This window comes from Anolis carolinensis, chromosome 1 (assembly GCF_035594765.1).
Source record: "Anolis carolinensis isolate JA03-04 chromosome 1, rAnoCar3.1.pri, whole genome shotgun sequence".
Lineage (NCBI taxonomy): Eukaryota > Metazoa > Chordata > Lepidosauria > Squamata > Dactyloidae > Anolis > Anolis carolinensis.
Genome location: NC_085841.1, coordinates 84,473,079 through 84,488,397, shown reverse-complemented (window position 1 = coordinate 84,488,397; position 15,319 = coordinate 84,473,079). Strand labels below are relative to the sequence as shown.

Here is a 15,319-nt window from a genome sequence, read left to right as displayed (position 1 = left end):
TGTCAGGAGTGACTGGAGCTGATAGAGGGAGCTTATCTGTGCTCTCCCCAGGTTGGATTTGAACCGGCAACCTTCAGGTCAGCAACCCAAACTTCAAGTCATCAATCCTACCGGCAAAAACAGTTTAACCCACTGTGTCACTCGGGGCCCCTACCACTTTAACTGCCATATCTTAATGCTGTGGAATTATGGGATTGTGGCTTGACAAGCTTTTTAGCTTCTTTACCAAAGAGTGTTGGTGCCTACAGCTTCCAGAATTCCACATCCTTAAGCCATGGTAGTTAAAATGGTCTCAAACCGCATTTATTCTAAAATGTGACCCCCTGGCTCTGGAACTCTCTCCCTAGGGAGATTAGATTAGCACCTACCCTGGCCACATTCCACAAAAATTTGAAGACTTGTATGTTACAACGTGCATTTGAACAGTAGGTCCATTTTTATCACCAGCCAGTCTTAACTATTTACTTCCCTAACGCTCAGCACTTTACCCTATTCCTGAATCTCATTGCCTTGCATTTTTGTAATTTCTTAATAGCCCCACTGTTTAGTCCTGATGCTCGCTATGTATTTTATGAATGTTATTTTACTGTTATTGTTTTAATTATATATGTTGTTGTATTGTTTTATCTGTTGATCAGGCTTGTCCCCATGTCAATCGCCCTGAGTCCCCTCAGGGAGATGGAAGCGGGTTATAAATAAGGGATATTATTGGGTTGTTGTATGTCTTTCGGGCTGTGTGGCCATGTTCCAGAAGCATTCTCTCCTGACGTTTCGCCCACATCTATGGCAGGCATCCTCAGAGGTTGTGGGACCCTAACTGGTCTTCCATACCTCACAACCTCTGAGGATGCCTGCCATAGATGTGGGCGAAACGTCAGGAGAGAATGCTTCTGGAACATGGCCACACAGCCCGAAAGACATACAACAACCCTGTGATTCTGGCCATGAAAGCCTTCGACAACACAAGGGATATTATTATTATTATTATTATTAGATGCACTCCCTGTCATTCCATTATTTATCTACTCCAATAAAGCTGAATTAGATTTGTGAGGTGAGCCTCGGAGACAGGACAGAATAGCCAATTGTGTCCCTTCTTCAACCAATGGATAGATACTACTTCTACTAACTAGATGTAGCCCACAACATTTCACAGAAAATAACCTTTCCTTAACTCTCTTCTACAGTTATTTTCTGTTTACCCAAACAGAACTGCTGAAGTACAGAGAAGGTCAATTCTATCCCATTTTCTTTATCTATACAGACCAGAGATGGGGGAGCCTGCAGGCCTCCAGAGGTTTTGGCTTTGAATTCCACCATTGCAGCCTGGGCTGCCAATGCTAAAGGACTGTGGGAGTTTTAGTCCAAAACCTCAGTGAGGCCAAAGGTTCCCAGGCTCTCTTATAAAGAGAGGATGTGTGTATCGACTCTAAGGACTCATTCATAGGATTAATCCAGCCCACTGAGACCATGGGTTTTTGTGGTTCTGAGCTGTTTATGGGATGTACTGAAGGAGCTATGTGTGCCTAATTTAGTAGTCATGATCTAAATTTACCATGCCAATGGTCAACACTTTTTCAGCAGTTGGTCAGGAGACACAGTCTAGACGCTCAGCTGTGTACGCGCTGTAACTACTATACAAATGGCCCTAGTGCCCACCCAAAACCAGAGCATGGGACTGTCTGTCCCATGAATCATTAGGCAATGTCCTATGCAAGGGCTTCAAGGTTATGTCAAAGATTCTGAAAACTAAAATAGAAAAACGAATTAACTGATTCTGAACACAGTTTTATCCTCCTGGCATAATGCCCTGGGTGTGACTGCCAAGGCACCTATCATTGAAACAACTATTTGCCTTTGTTTACAGCACTTAGGTGCAACTGGCTCAGACAGCTGCCGAATGTATGAGCTGATTCCTATCTTCAGAACCAAGGAAACTGGAAACAACACGAAGCGTAACAAAAGGCTCTGGCTCCCTCTTCCACATCTAGTGGCAATTCATATCCATGGAACTGGCACAAGGGATTTCACCTATCCACACCTAACAAAATATGTCCTCTATTGGAATGTTGTAAGCCCTTCAGGAACTTCTCTGGTATGCTTCTGCAGGAGGTAGTTATAGAGATGCCCTGGAGATCCTCGCAAATTCCTAAAGAGAATGCCTTTATAGAAATGTTGTAGTTCCTCCTGGGTAACCTACGACAGAAGTCATTCATTTAAATAGGGTATGCTGTATCCACACTTTCCTCTTTCCATGGTAAGTTCAAGAACTGATCCCTTGTGGATACAGGGTTCATAATGTATACCATTCTAGCTTTTATGGGGTTTACTTGTGAAGCACAAAAAAAGCACAGGATTTGTCACATTTTGCCTGCTTGGAAAAATACACTGGAAGACTGTATTTCAAGTCTCAGTCTCCTTACTCAGTTTTCCATTACCAGTCTCAGAGTCCACAATTTAACTCTGCATTGGACAGTGAGGTTCCCCACACTCTGACACATGTTTGTGGGCATAAATTTCAAAATCAAGCATGTTTATATTTATTTTCCATTGACATTACTATATCACGCCTTTGCATATGTTTCAAATGCATGCATTCTTCATGGACATTTTGACATTTCCCCCAGTTTTTAAATACACTTTCAATTTTTCAAATTGCACTGCAACCTGGGAAATCTATGGAGTTTGAATTGCAAATTGTGACAGTCTGTGTTCAGTTTCGAAACCTGTAAACTAAGCAATTTCAAAATGTGAGCTCAATGAATTTCTCATCTATCTCTAGATGAAAATAATGTTTCTTAACATAAAAGAACTTAAATACCCTTAAGAAACCACATCCCATCTGATCTTTAAAGCTTAGAAGGGTCAGCCCTGGCTAGTACCTGGATGGAGGCCACCAATGAATGGTAAGTGCTATAAGGTACTGTATATACTCGAGTATAAGCCTAGTTTTTCAGCCCTTTTTTAGAACTGAAAAAGCCCCTCTCAGCTTATACTCAAGTGAAGGTCCTGTCTGGCTTACACTCAAGTATATATGGTACATTTATTATTTTTTCTCTATTTTATTGGTATTATTACATTTATTATTTTACTCTATTATTATTGTTAGTATTACATTTATTTTACCCTATTTTTATTATTAATAGTACATTTATTATTTCACTCAGATATAATTATTGTATTACATTTATTATTTTACTCTATTATTATTAAAAGGATACATAAGGGCATTTACATTGAAGAAGATGAGAAGAGTTGGACAGTCTTATCTTAAATTAGAGTTTTATGTAAACATTCAAAAACATTTAACCTACCGATGCCTCGATTAATGTAATTTTATTGGTTTCTATTTTTATTTCTGAAATTTACCACTCTCGGCTTATACTTGAGTCAATGTTTTCCCAGTTTTCTTGTGATAAAATTAGGTGCCTCAGCTTATACTCGAGTATATACGGTATACTTCAGAAGAGAGTTATTGCATGTTTTCCGGGCTGTATTGGCCATGTTCCAGAAGTATTCTCTCCTGACGTTTCACCCACAACCTCTGAGGATGCCTGCCATAGATGTGGGTGAAACGTCAGAAGAGAATACTTATGGAACATAGCCATACAGCCCGGAAAACATACAACAACCCTGTGATCCCGGCCATGAAAGCCTTCGACAACACATGCTTCAGAAGAATTGAGAAAGCCACATTCTGAATATTCTTCACCTAAGAAGCCCCTTTGAAATCTATCAAGTCACGATGAATCAACAGGTGACTTGAAGGCACACAGCTGCATCTCTGAATATGTATGGCATGTACAGTGAGAATCAAGTGGCCTTCCAGATAATGTTGAAACCCAGTTTACAACACTCTTCAGCACTAGCTACACTGTTTAGAGCTGGTAGGCTGTAACCCAGGCATGGGCCAACTTGAGCTCTCCAGGTGTTTTGGACTTCAACTCCCACAACTCCTAACAGCCTCAGACCCTTTCTTTTGGGAAAAGGAAGGGGCCTGAGGCTGTTGGGAATGGTGGGAGTTGAAGTCCAAAACACCTGGAGGGCCCAAGTTGGCCCATGCCTGCTGTAGCCCAACAAATGAACAGGAGAAATGTTCCACTTCTGACCCACCAAGTACAAAGAAGAAATATTCACTACACACTTGCATTTCTGGAAATAGCACCAAAGATGCCTTTCAGAGGACAATGATACAGAAGGGAAAGGATGCCAATTATAACTGTACATTTTGTCCAGCATGAAGGAATTTTCTCACACGTCACTCTCTGGTTATAAGAACAGGAAAAAAAAGTGGAAGAATACTAGGTTTAACTAAACTGAGAAACAACATGTTTTCTATAAATTATAGTCTTTTCAAGTGTACAGTACACTTAAAAGGGCACTGGAAACAAAGTCTGTTGTCATCTTGTGATACCTGTCATAATGCTAGGACTGGCTGCAGCTGTGAATTGAATGAGCTGGCAGAGGAAAACCTAAACAGTCCAGTTTGAATTACAAAAAAAGGAAAAGCAAATTCTAAGGCATTATGTCTGAACTACAAAAAAAAATTCAGGATCCCTTCTGCCCATTTCCTCAAGACCTTATAACACACTGCATTGTGTGTTATACACAATAAACATCCAAAACAAGTGCAGGTTGTCCAGAAATCAGGAAATGCTTCAAAATCCCAAACCATCCACAATGGATATCTGAAATAGCAACACCTTTGCTTCCTGATGGTTCAAGGTGCGCAAACTTTGTTTCTTGTACAAAAAGAATTTTAAAATATTGTATATAAGGTGTATAATACGAAACATAAATGAATTTGGTGCTGAGGTGTGTGTCCCATCTCCATTCAAACACTTCCAGTGCCAAGCCTTACAGATAAGGGAGGCCGTTCCAGAAATTACACTCCAACAGCTTCCACTGCAGGTACACAAGCATTATCTCGGGAAGTGGTGGGAAGCGGGCAGGGTGGGAGACTCCCTTCTCCTTCAGTGTCTCTCATCAGCAGCCAAGGAAGCGGTTTGCCTCCCTTGGCCCTGCTGACAGAGAAGAAATTCTGGGTGCATCTACACCAAGTGTCTTCAAACTGCAGTTCTCCAGCTGCTTAGGCCTCCAACACCCAGAAGCCCTGGCTAGTTTGTTCAATGGTCAGGAACTCTGGGAGTTGTAGCCCCAAACAGCTGAAGAGCTGCCTGATCTTCACTGTAGAAATAATTCAGTTTGACATTGCTTTAACAGCCCTGGCTCAATGATATGCAATCATGAAAGCTGTAGTTTCACAAAGCCTTTTTAGCCTTCTCTGTCAAAGAGATCTGGTTGCCTCGCCAAACTGCAACTCCACAGCAAGTTGACAGCACTGAGCCACAGCAGTAAAAGCAGCATCAATCTGCAGCCATAGCAACACATTCTCGTAAAACTACAACTCCCAGGATTCCCTCGTGTACTCCTGGTACAGTGTAAAGGCACCCTTTCCAGTACAGGCAGTCTCCAAGTTACAAACAAGATAGGTTCTGTGGGCTTGTTTTTGAATGTATATGTAAATCGGAACAGGTACTTTTCTTAAATGTAACTCCAGAGGGGCATGTGTGTGTGTGTGTGATACAGATATATATATACACACACATGTATGTGTGTGTGTCTGCTTTGGATAGCTAGGGAGCCTCCATGGTGTAATGCTGAACTGCTGACCTGAAGGTTGGCAATTCTAATCCATGCGATGGGGAGCACCCCCGCTGTTAGCCCTAGCTCCTGTCAACCGAGCAGTTCAAAAACATGCAAATGTGAGTAGATCTATAGGTACTGCCCCAGCAGGAAGACAAAAAAAAACGCTCCATGCAATCATGCTGGCCACACAACCAGGAGGTGTCTACAGACAATGCAGGCTCCTTGGCTTGGAAATGGAGATAAATACCTCCCACAGAGCCTGAGATGAGCACCGCCTGCAGAGCTGGAAATGAAAGGAGAAGCCTTTGCCTGTGTGTTTGTGTTTCATTGTATTTCATTGCAGCAAGGCATTCAAGGTTTGCCTGTGTCTGATTATCTGCTGTAGTCCACTCTGAGTCCCCTCGGGGAGAAAGGCAGAATATAAATAAAGTGTTATTATTAGAGTATTATTATTTACAATTCATACCCTTGCACTTTGGCTCAGCTAGCTCTTGTTTAACCTTGGTTTTGTTTCTATATTATGTTTTATTACATCATTCTTGTTTTTTGCTATTTTGTTATGTCATTGCGGACAATTGCAATTTATCTTGTCTATTTTGTATGATGTATATATTTTATTCTGTTTTGGTGTGTTTACCTGGGTTTGGCCCCATGTGAGCCGCCCCAAGTCCCTTCAGGGAGATGGAAGCGGGGTATTAAAAAAAAGTTGTTGTTGTTATTATTATGTTTTGCTGTCTGCTCCTGTTCAGGAGATTTCACCTCACTTTGAGTCCCCGATGGTTCAGTGGTTTTAACCCTTGTGCTGGCAGGACTGCTGACTTGAAGGTTGGGTTGCTGACCTGAAGGTTGCCGGTTCTAATCCAACCCGGGGAGTGCGCGGATGAGCTCCCCCTGTCAGCTCTGGCTCCTTGCAGGGACATGAGAGAAGCCTCCCACAAGGATGGTAAAAACATCCCCTGGGTAACGTCCTTGCAGACGGCCAATTCTCTCACACCAGAACTGACTTGCAGTTTCTCAAGTCCCTCCTGACACGGAAGAAAGAACCTCACTTTCTGTCCCTGTGAGAATATGTGGGGAAGTTTGACTTGTGGAAACAAGGATTGGTGAGAAAGCTTCAGCGGAGACAGACCCCTTTCCCCTATGACCATAACGCTTTCAGGGGCGGATTTCCCTTTCCGAGGGGAAGATTTCTCTCACTTCCTGTTCATAACTGGGAGTCGCTTGTAAGTGGGGTGTTTGTAACTGAGGGATTGCCTGCCTCCTCCAGCATGGCGGGAGGGCTGCTAATGCGAGTTCGTCCTCCAGTGGAGACACCAGGAGCGGGGAGGGGAGGGGGGAGGGAAGGGGGGCCTGTCTCACCGGCGTTGTAGAAGCGGTCCAGGACGGCGGTCTCGCCGAAGTCGAGCTTCCCGAAGTGCAGCGCCTGGAGCTCCGCGCCCACGGCCTCGCACGCCTCGCGCAGGCTCTGCAGGGCCCCGCTCTCCGCCTGCAGGACGGCGCCCGGGCTGGCCTCGTTGATCACGTACGACACCGTGGTCCGGCGGGCGCCCCTGGCCCGGGACCCGGCTTCGCAGGCGGCGGCGGAGGCGGCGGGGGTCCCGTTGCCGCCCTCCTCGTTCCAGAAGGCGCCGGGCGGAGCCGCCCCCGAGGACCCCGCTCCGCCCGCCCCCGCCGCTGCCTTCCTCCCGCAGCCCTCCTCGCAGAGCAGCAGCGGGCAGCCGGTCCCGACCAGGCTGGGCACCGAGAAGGAGATGATGCCCGACTCGCTGCTCTTGTCGCTCATTGCCGCCGCCGAGGAGCCCAAGCCGCCCAAGCTGCACGAGCCGCCGCCGCCGACACCATGGAGGCGCGCGCCGGCCTTCCGGGACTTAAAGGGCCCCCGCTCTGCTCGCGGGACACTTGTTGCATCGCTCCCGCCTCGCCCGCTTCTGCCGCTGAGCGTCTGCCCGAGGAGTGGCCCCGCCCCTCGCGGAAGGGAAGGGAGGGGGAGGAGCTCGCCGCGCGCCCGTCAACACAACGGCAGCGCAGCAGCAGCGCCCACGCTTGGCCCGAAGCAAGCCCTGCGGCAGAGCGCCCCCTGCTGGCTGGACCAGCCCTGGCCGGCTTCTCCCCCAGGCGCTTATTTTCCTTCCTCAACTATAGGAAAGTGCGCTATAGAATTTGCATTGTCGAAGGCTTTCATGGCCGGAATCACTGGGTTGCGGTGAGTTTTTCGGGCTGTAAGGCCATGCTCCGGAAGCATTCTCTCCTGACGTTTCACCCACAGCTATGGCAAAAATCCTCAGAGGTTGTGAGGTATACATATATAAATCTCACTTGCCTAGTTTCCAACAGACCTCACAACCTCTGCCATAAATATGGGAGAAATGTCAAGAAATAATGCTTCTGGAACATGGCCACACAGCCCGGAAAACTCACCGCAACCCTCTATAGAATTCATTATACAGGCAGCAGTCCCACATGGTGCGAATTATAAACGTTATCACAGTGCCCACACTTGAACAGCACCCGCACTCCACTTCTGCAGTGGTTAAACCTCTCTGGAAGTTTTTAAACCAAATCTGGATCGTGTGAGTTTTCCGGGCTGTGTGGCCATGCTCCAGAAGCATTCTCTCCTGAGGTTTTGCCCACATCTATGGCAGAGATTGTGTGTTCTGTCGGAAACTAGGCAAGTGAAGTTTATATATCCCTGGAAGGTCCAGGGTGGGAGACAGAACTCTTGTCTGTTGGAGGCAAGTGTGACTGTTTCAATTAATCACTTCGTTTAGCATAGAAAAGCCTTATAGCTTGAAAGCCTGACTAATTCCTGCGTGGAGGAATCCTTTGTTGGGAGGTGTTAGCTGGCCCTGATTGATTCATGTCTGGAATTCCTCTGTTTTCCTGATCGCTTTTCTTTATTTACTGTCCTGATTTGAAAGTTTTTTTAAAAAATACTGGTAGCCAGATTTTGTTCATTTTATGGCTTCCTCCTTTCTGTTGAAATTATTTTTGTTGACATGGTGGTTGTTAGAGTGACCACCAAACGCAGCATGATCCAAACAGGAATCAAGGAACATGAAAGGCACTGCAGACTAGCTCAGCCAGAAAACTCTGCCATAGTAAAGCGCTTGATGAACTAACTTGGACACAGCATATCATTTGAGAACACAGAAATGTTGGACCACTCTAATAACTGCCATTAAAGGCCATTAAAGGCTAATCAAGGCGATTAATTGCAACATGCATACCTGCCTCAGACAGGCAAGAGTTCTTTCTCCCACTTTGGACTTTCCACAGATATATAATTTCCACTTGCCTCCAAGAGACCTCATAACCTCTGAGGATGGCTGCCATAGATGTGGGTGAAATATCAGGAGAGAATGCTTCTGGAACGTGGCCATACAGCCCACAATACTTACAGCAACCCTGTGATTCTGGCCATGAAAGCCTCTGACAACACATTTTTCCCAATCACTTGTTTTCCTTCCTCAACTAGGTGTGTTCTATAGAATTTATATACAGGCAAGCAGTCCACACATTGTGCAAATTATAAAGGTTATAACACTGCCCACATTTGAACAGCACCAGCACTCTACTTCTGCAAGGATTAAACCTCTCTGGAGGTTTTTAAACCAAGTCTGGATGGCCGTCTATTGGGAGAGCTTTGACTGTGTCTTCCTGACTGGCTGTGTCTTCCTGCCTGACTAGATGCCCTTTGTGGGTCTCTTCCTCTCGCTCTCCTCCTTCTCCTCCAGGGGTGGCCACTGCACTCCCTCACCGGGCTTGGCCCCATATTAGCAATGCGCCTGCTAACAGCGTGTTGTGACTAAGGGAACCCCCTTCCCCTTCAGTATCTTTCACCAGCAGCCAAGAAATCAGCTTTCCTCCCTTGATCCTGCTGACTGGGAGGCAATCTTGGATGCATCTACACCAGGCATCCTCAAACTGCAGCTCTCCAGCTGTCTGGACTCCCAACTCCCAGAAGTCCTAGATAGCTTGTTCAATGGTCCGGAATGTTGGGAGTTTGAAGCCCAAACAGCTGGAAGGCCTCTGTTTGAGGATGCCTGATCTCCACTGTAAAAATAATGCAGTTTGACACCACTTTCACTCCCTAGGCTCAATGCTATGCAATCATGAGAGCTGGAGTTTCACAAAGTCTTTTAGCCTTCTCTGCCCAAGAGTGCTGGTCCCTTCCCAAACTGCAAATCCCAGTATTCTGTAACACTGAGCCATAGCAGTAAAAGTGGGCTTAAACCGCATTAATACTGAAGTTCATCCTTTCTCCCTGGCATTTTCTTTACTCTCCAGCCTATAACAGGGAACACATGAAGGCGAGCCATGGACCTCTGGGTTCAGGAAGTTAAATATAAGTAGAGATGCTATTTTTACCTAACCAGGCCCATAATGGCAGATATGCAATAAAGAATACATTGATACCCACAGTTTCAATTAAGTGTAGAAATCTGACCAAAAATGCAGAAAGTTCATGTACAGTATGATCTCTTTGCCCACAATTCTATTTACACACGTCTAACAAATTATGTCCTTTGTTTTCTAGGTACTCCAGGTGATTCAATGGCATGCTTCCACCCAAGTTGTGCTGGAGAATCTAGAAAATACCTAGAGGGATATGCTCTGCCTCTGACTTACACTAGAAATCATTCTTTCATTCAATAGGTTTCATTACTCACTGCAGTTTTCATTATCTACAGTAAGACAGGGAACATATCTCCCATAAATACAGGGATTATACTGTATAAATAATGCTATCATGAAAGGGGCATGTCTTAGATTGCAGTGGTGTGATTTTTAAAAAATTAAACTGCCCAATCCATTTCAACTTCTAAAAATTTTGAAATTTTCTTCAGGGGTGTGAATGAAAACAGCCTGAAGAAATTAATGAAGGTTTGAAGTAACTAACTTTTATTGGATACTGTTTTACCAGAAACTTCTGCATATTGTCTTTTTTGAGTCTCTCCTCTCTGAATTTTTAAAAAATATTTATAGATGGAACATGTTAGGTATTTTAATAATAATTTAAAAACTGCTTCATTGCACCTGGGATCTCTCTCTCATGCTAGAAAGAGGGCAGTCAGTGGAGATGGTGGAGCACTGGAATCATAATATGACAGTGTCCATCAACCTTGCAGTCCAGTTTAAGAAGTCTCCAAAGCATTTAAAAAGAAGACTCTATGTTTAATTCATTGTGCTGCATCTAACATATGATTACCAGAACATAAATAACTGCTGTAATGTTTTATCTGAGCAAGTGGGGTCGCAGTTGGTACAAGTATATCAGCCTCAACTGAAAACAGCACTCTGAGGCACCAAGACTAGCAGCTTTGCCTTAGATACAATGATGCATCTTTAAAATCTGTTATCTATCCTGCTCCTTTAGAGGGACTCCCAGCCACAAGGCGAACATAAGCAAACTACAATCAGCACCTCAGGGTGATGGTGTATCTATGCAGTATAATTATAGCTGTTGGGTGCTATTTTACATGGTATGGCTCTACTCTGTGGATTCCTGTGATGTGTGTGTGTGTGTGTGTGTGTGTGTGTGTGCGTGTGGTTTTGTATTTGTAGATCATTAGCTTTCTTGTCCTAGCAATCTGCAGAGCCTTTCAAGTTCCTCAACAAATTACAAACACTGGATTTTGTAGGTTGGAGCTACAGTAATCCACATGGCTATAATCATGCCATGTGGATATACCTTGAATATCACTGTGCAGTCCACTGTTCTGCTCAAACACTAATCTTGCCTATTGTCATCATATATAGATGCTGCATTTTGAGCAGACCTGATTGTAGAGATCGACTCTGAATTCTGTCTAGAACAGATGCATAAGGCTGATGAAGAAAAGCTTTTCTTAAAATAAATAAAGTCTAATTCATGCCTGCTATCCTGGGGAATGCTTAATAAGTATAATTAAAATCTTCCTGAAGATATGGTTCCTCAAATTCTATTCAGAATTCCCCACAAAGATAATCCTGAGTAGAGAAACTTCAATTTATTAATTATTCTTAACATTATAAGACCTCGTGTTAGTTTTCTCACTTTTTGCTTAATTATGAGAGTTTCTTTCCATGTATTTCCATCTTGAACTGCATCTAAGAGAAGATGGCAATGCCTTTACCAAATTTTTGGTGCTCTGGACTTCTAAGTGCTATTAATGCTGCCTATTTGCTTGCTTTCCTCTCTTCAACCCCAGTCCATTCTGCCATACAAAGGGATATGAGAAGATGAATAGAAGCTGGTGGTTCTTCTCCTGTTACAACTGACATAGATGAAACTGGTGGGTTGACAATAACAGCAAGCGGAAGAACAGTACAACCAGTGGGTTACAGGGTTCATTGAGCTTCCTGATGCATTGCAGACCTTGGCATTGTCCAGAAATGCTGACCCACAACACCTATCTTCATAGACAAAACACTATGTCCTGTCAAGATGGCGTACAGCAGGGTGGGCTATAATGACCGTATACGTTCAGTTCTCATAATCCCTGACCATTAGCTAGGTCAGTCAGAGCTCATTATAGTGTTATTATTTCACGCTGTTTAAACTCATGACTAACTAAATGTAATACAACGTTCACACACTGTGTATTTCATATTCCATTTAGGATGTTGTGTAATTTTTTTCCATTTTTAATCTATGTAGTCCTATTATTTTGTGTGTATTTGTTTTCCTCAAAAATGTTAACAATGCTGAAATTGTTATCCTTTCGAGTTTTAAAAGGACAGGGAAAAAACTCAGCTTTTGAGGGTACAGTAGAGTCTCACTTATCCAACACTCACTTATCTCCTTTTGCAGCCAGAATTGTTGGTAGCCACTTTTGAATTTAAATTTCAATTCATCATTTGTAGTTACAGTAGAGTCTCACTTATCCAACGTTCTGGATTATCCAACATATTTTTGTAGTCAATGTTTTCAATACATCGTGATATTTTGATGCTAAATTCATAAATACAGTAATTACTACAGAGCATTAATGTGCAATGAACTACTTTTTCTGTCAAATTTGTTGTATAACATTATGTTTTGGTGCTTAATTTGTAAAATCATAACCTAATTTGATGTTTAATAGGCTTTTCCTTAATCCCTCCTTATTATCCAACATATTCACTTATCCAACGTTCTGCCGGCCCGTTTATGTTGGATAAGTGAGACTCTACTGTATTTGATTTCAATTTATTTTTCTAGCGAAGTCTCTGTCAGTCATTTTCTGCAATAAAATAAAGACTGTTGTTGATAACTCATAGAATATGGTCTCCTGAGATAGCCTTAAAATAGTATGTAAGAGAACTATTAAACTGGTGATAAACAGCTACAGGTGGTACTGGAAATTTTGAGACTAAATTTGTTCTGGTTTTATATTTTTACAAACAAGCATATCAGTTTGACTCAAACGTGAATGTGCACATGTCTCTAGGCACTCTAGCTGTATAACTTGGGTCCAAGAATGTACATGTTTACTACAGTTCTACTTAGATACAAATTGGCAACATAACATACATTGTAGAAGAGATCTAGTTTGTAGCTAGTAGTGGCTACAGTGTTATTGGGCTCAATATCCAGCTCAAACATGATATTGATATGTCTCCACCAAGGTAAACGAGAACAACTATCAAAATAACCTTAAAGAGAACAATAATCACAATCAGCTAAAAGGCTTTTTGGATTCCCAAAATTGAGCAGACTCTGTAATCTGGTAATTCCTTCCCAGCATTGACTTCTGTTGAATAGTACTGTATTTGAAAGCACAAAGTTGCTTTTTTGTAGGGTTAGGGGGACAGGAGTCATGTAAAAGTGAAAAACTGAACAAACTATTTTGTTTTGGCACCATTCTGTGCCCTTAGCCAAATCCAGGGATAGAGTGTGATATGCCAGGACCTATCCAAGTTGAAATCGGCCCCTTAAGATTTTTTAAAAATATATTAACTTTTGAGCTACTCCCTCAGTAATTCCTACCAAACAAATTATTTTATTAGAACTGTTCCTTTGGAGGTATCACAGACATAGCTGACATATAAACAGAGAGATGAATAGATTGTCAGATATTATAGTTGAAAGAAAATATATCCAATATTAGCCTGTGACAAAAACAGACATGAAATTTGGATTTGGGAAATTTTTGCTACAATCTACAAATCATTTACTGAAATGTGAAATGTGTGTGAAAGAGCTGGGAACCTTGGTGTTTTTTTTCCAAGAGAAATTATATTTTACAGACAAGCACAACAGCATCCTAGAATCATAGAATCATAGAATAGTAGAGTTGGAAGAGACCTCATGGGCCATCCAGTCCAACCCCCTGCTAAGAAGCAGGATGCAGGATCCTGATGTTTGTGGAATTTATTATGCCATTAACTTTTTTCAAATTATGGTGCAATGGGTCTTAAAGATTCCATAGGACTTTATTCTTCTACAGAAATACTGTAATAAAGACATTTCTTTTGAAGTTGTAAATTTTATAAAGCAGATCTTGGCTGCCACCTACTGTTTTCTTCAATAAATATACATTTTCCTTTTATAAAGGTATAAAGACCACTTTCTCTACTACCTGTTTGGAACTGCATTAAATGGTCAATGTAGATGGGGGCTGAGTGTCAGTTTTTTGATAACTAAAGATGGTCAAATTCTTCTCCAACTTTGTTTTAATGAGGGCCATTTGCCCGATTATGGAAATGGAATATCTCATGATTCAAGTGCTGCACCATGATGTTGCCTTGTGCTGCTTTCTAGGTTTTCAGATGGCAAGATTAATGTGGCAAGAATGAGTTTGATATCAACAAGCCATCAACTGGTAGGATTTAGATTTTTAAAATAAAAACCAACCTAATTGATGGAAAAGCAAGGCATAGCTTTTTAAAACTGTACCAGTCCTGCTCAGTACTTTTGGAAGTCAGAAGGTTTGAATTATAGCGATAATCAACTGCTTTTTAAAGTAACATTCCAAATTCTGATTAAAATTCCTGATCAGGTTTTACAATATGTGACTCTCCTTTTCCAGTATCAAGGTCACAACCTGGTTTCCTGATACAGTCTTTTCTCTGGTTTGTTTCTGTTTCTTGATAAAAGAAAAAAAATACATACTGGTACTTCCTTGCTCTTTTGTGTGTATAAGGTACATCTGATGAAACTGGCAATTATTGCATTTTTATACAAATGGCTTATTGGTTATGTAACTCTTTTGCAATATCTCATTATCCGCACTTCTTATCTTTCAGCTGCTTACGCATTACAACGAGAAGCTGATTGAACCATTCAGGCTTTTTGATAATGTTAGTAATCATTCATTTATGAGGAAAATGCTATAAATACAGTCATGGCCCTTATATTAAATTCAGGTTCCAGTGCTCCAAAAGCATATACTGTACCATAAAACTGGGCTTCTTACATTGGGACATAAGTCCAAAAGAAAGAAATTGATGTTTTTATTTCCTGTCTTTTAAAAACATTTTTCTGGAGGAGTTGGGCAGTCTATAAGCTTTTAGCAGATTTTTAAAGTGGTCCAAGATCTCAAAAAAGCAACCACTTCCTTACAACAGTTCAGTTATGTCTGCGATTGGTTCTGAGAAATGACTGATAAAGAAAGTCATCTGATTTATATGATATACAAATATTCACATGGTAGGACTGTGAAAAAAGCAATTTAGTAAAGGAAACATAAAAAGTGTTTTACCAGAA

The 15,319-nt window shown here is 42.2% G+C and overlaps 1 protein-coding gene across 3 annotated transcripts in view; it reads right to left on the bottom strand.

The window, feature by feature from the left end:
- map3k5 (mitogen-activated protein kinase kinase kinase 5) overlaps positions 1–7,601 on the bottom strand; it is a 137,075-nt gene extending 129,474 nt beyond the window's left edge. For all 3 annotated transcript variants that reach the window (XM_062968973.1, XM_062968974.1, XM_062968975.1), the window contains exon 1: positions 7,009–7,601. In XM_062968973.1, the coding sequence (XP_062825043.1) occupies positions 7,009–7,432 (424 nt within the window). In that variant the 5' untranslated portion in view covers positions 7,433–7,601. The remainder of the gene's footprint in view (positions 1–7,008) is intronic.
- Positions 7,602–15,319: the final 7,718 nt, after the last annotated feature.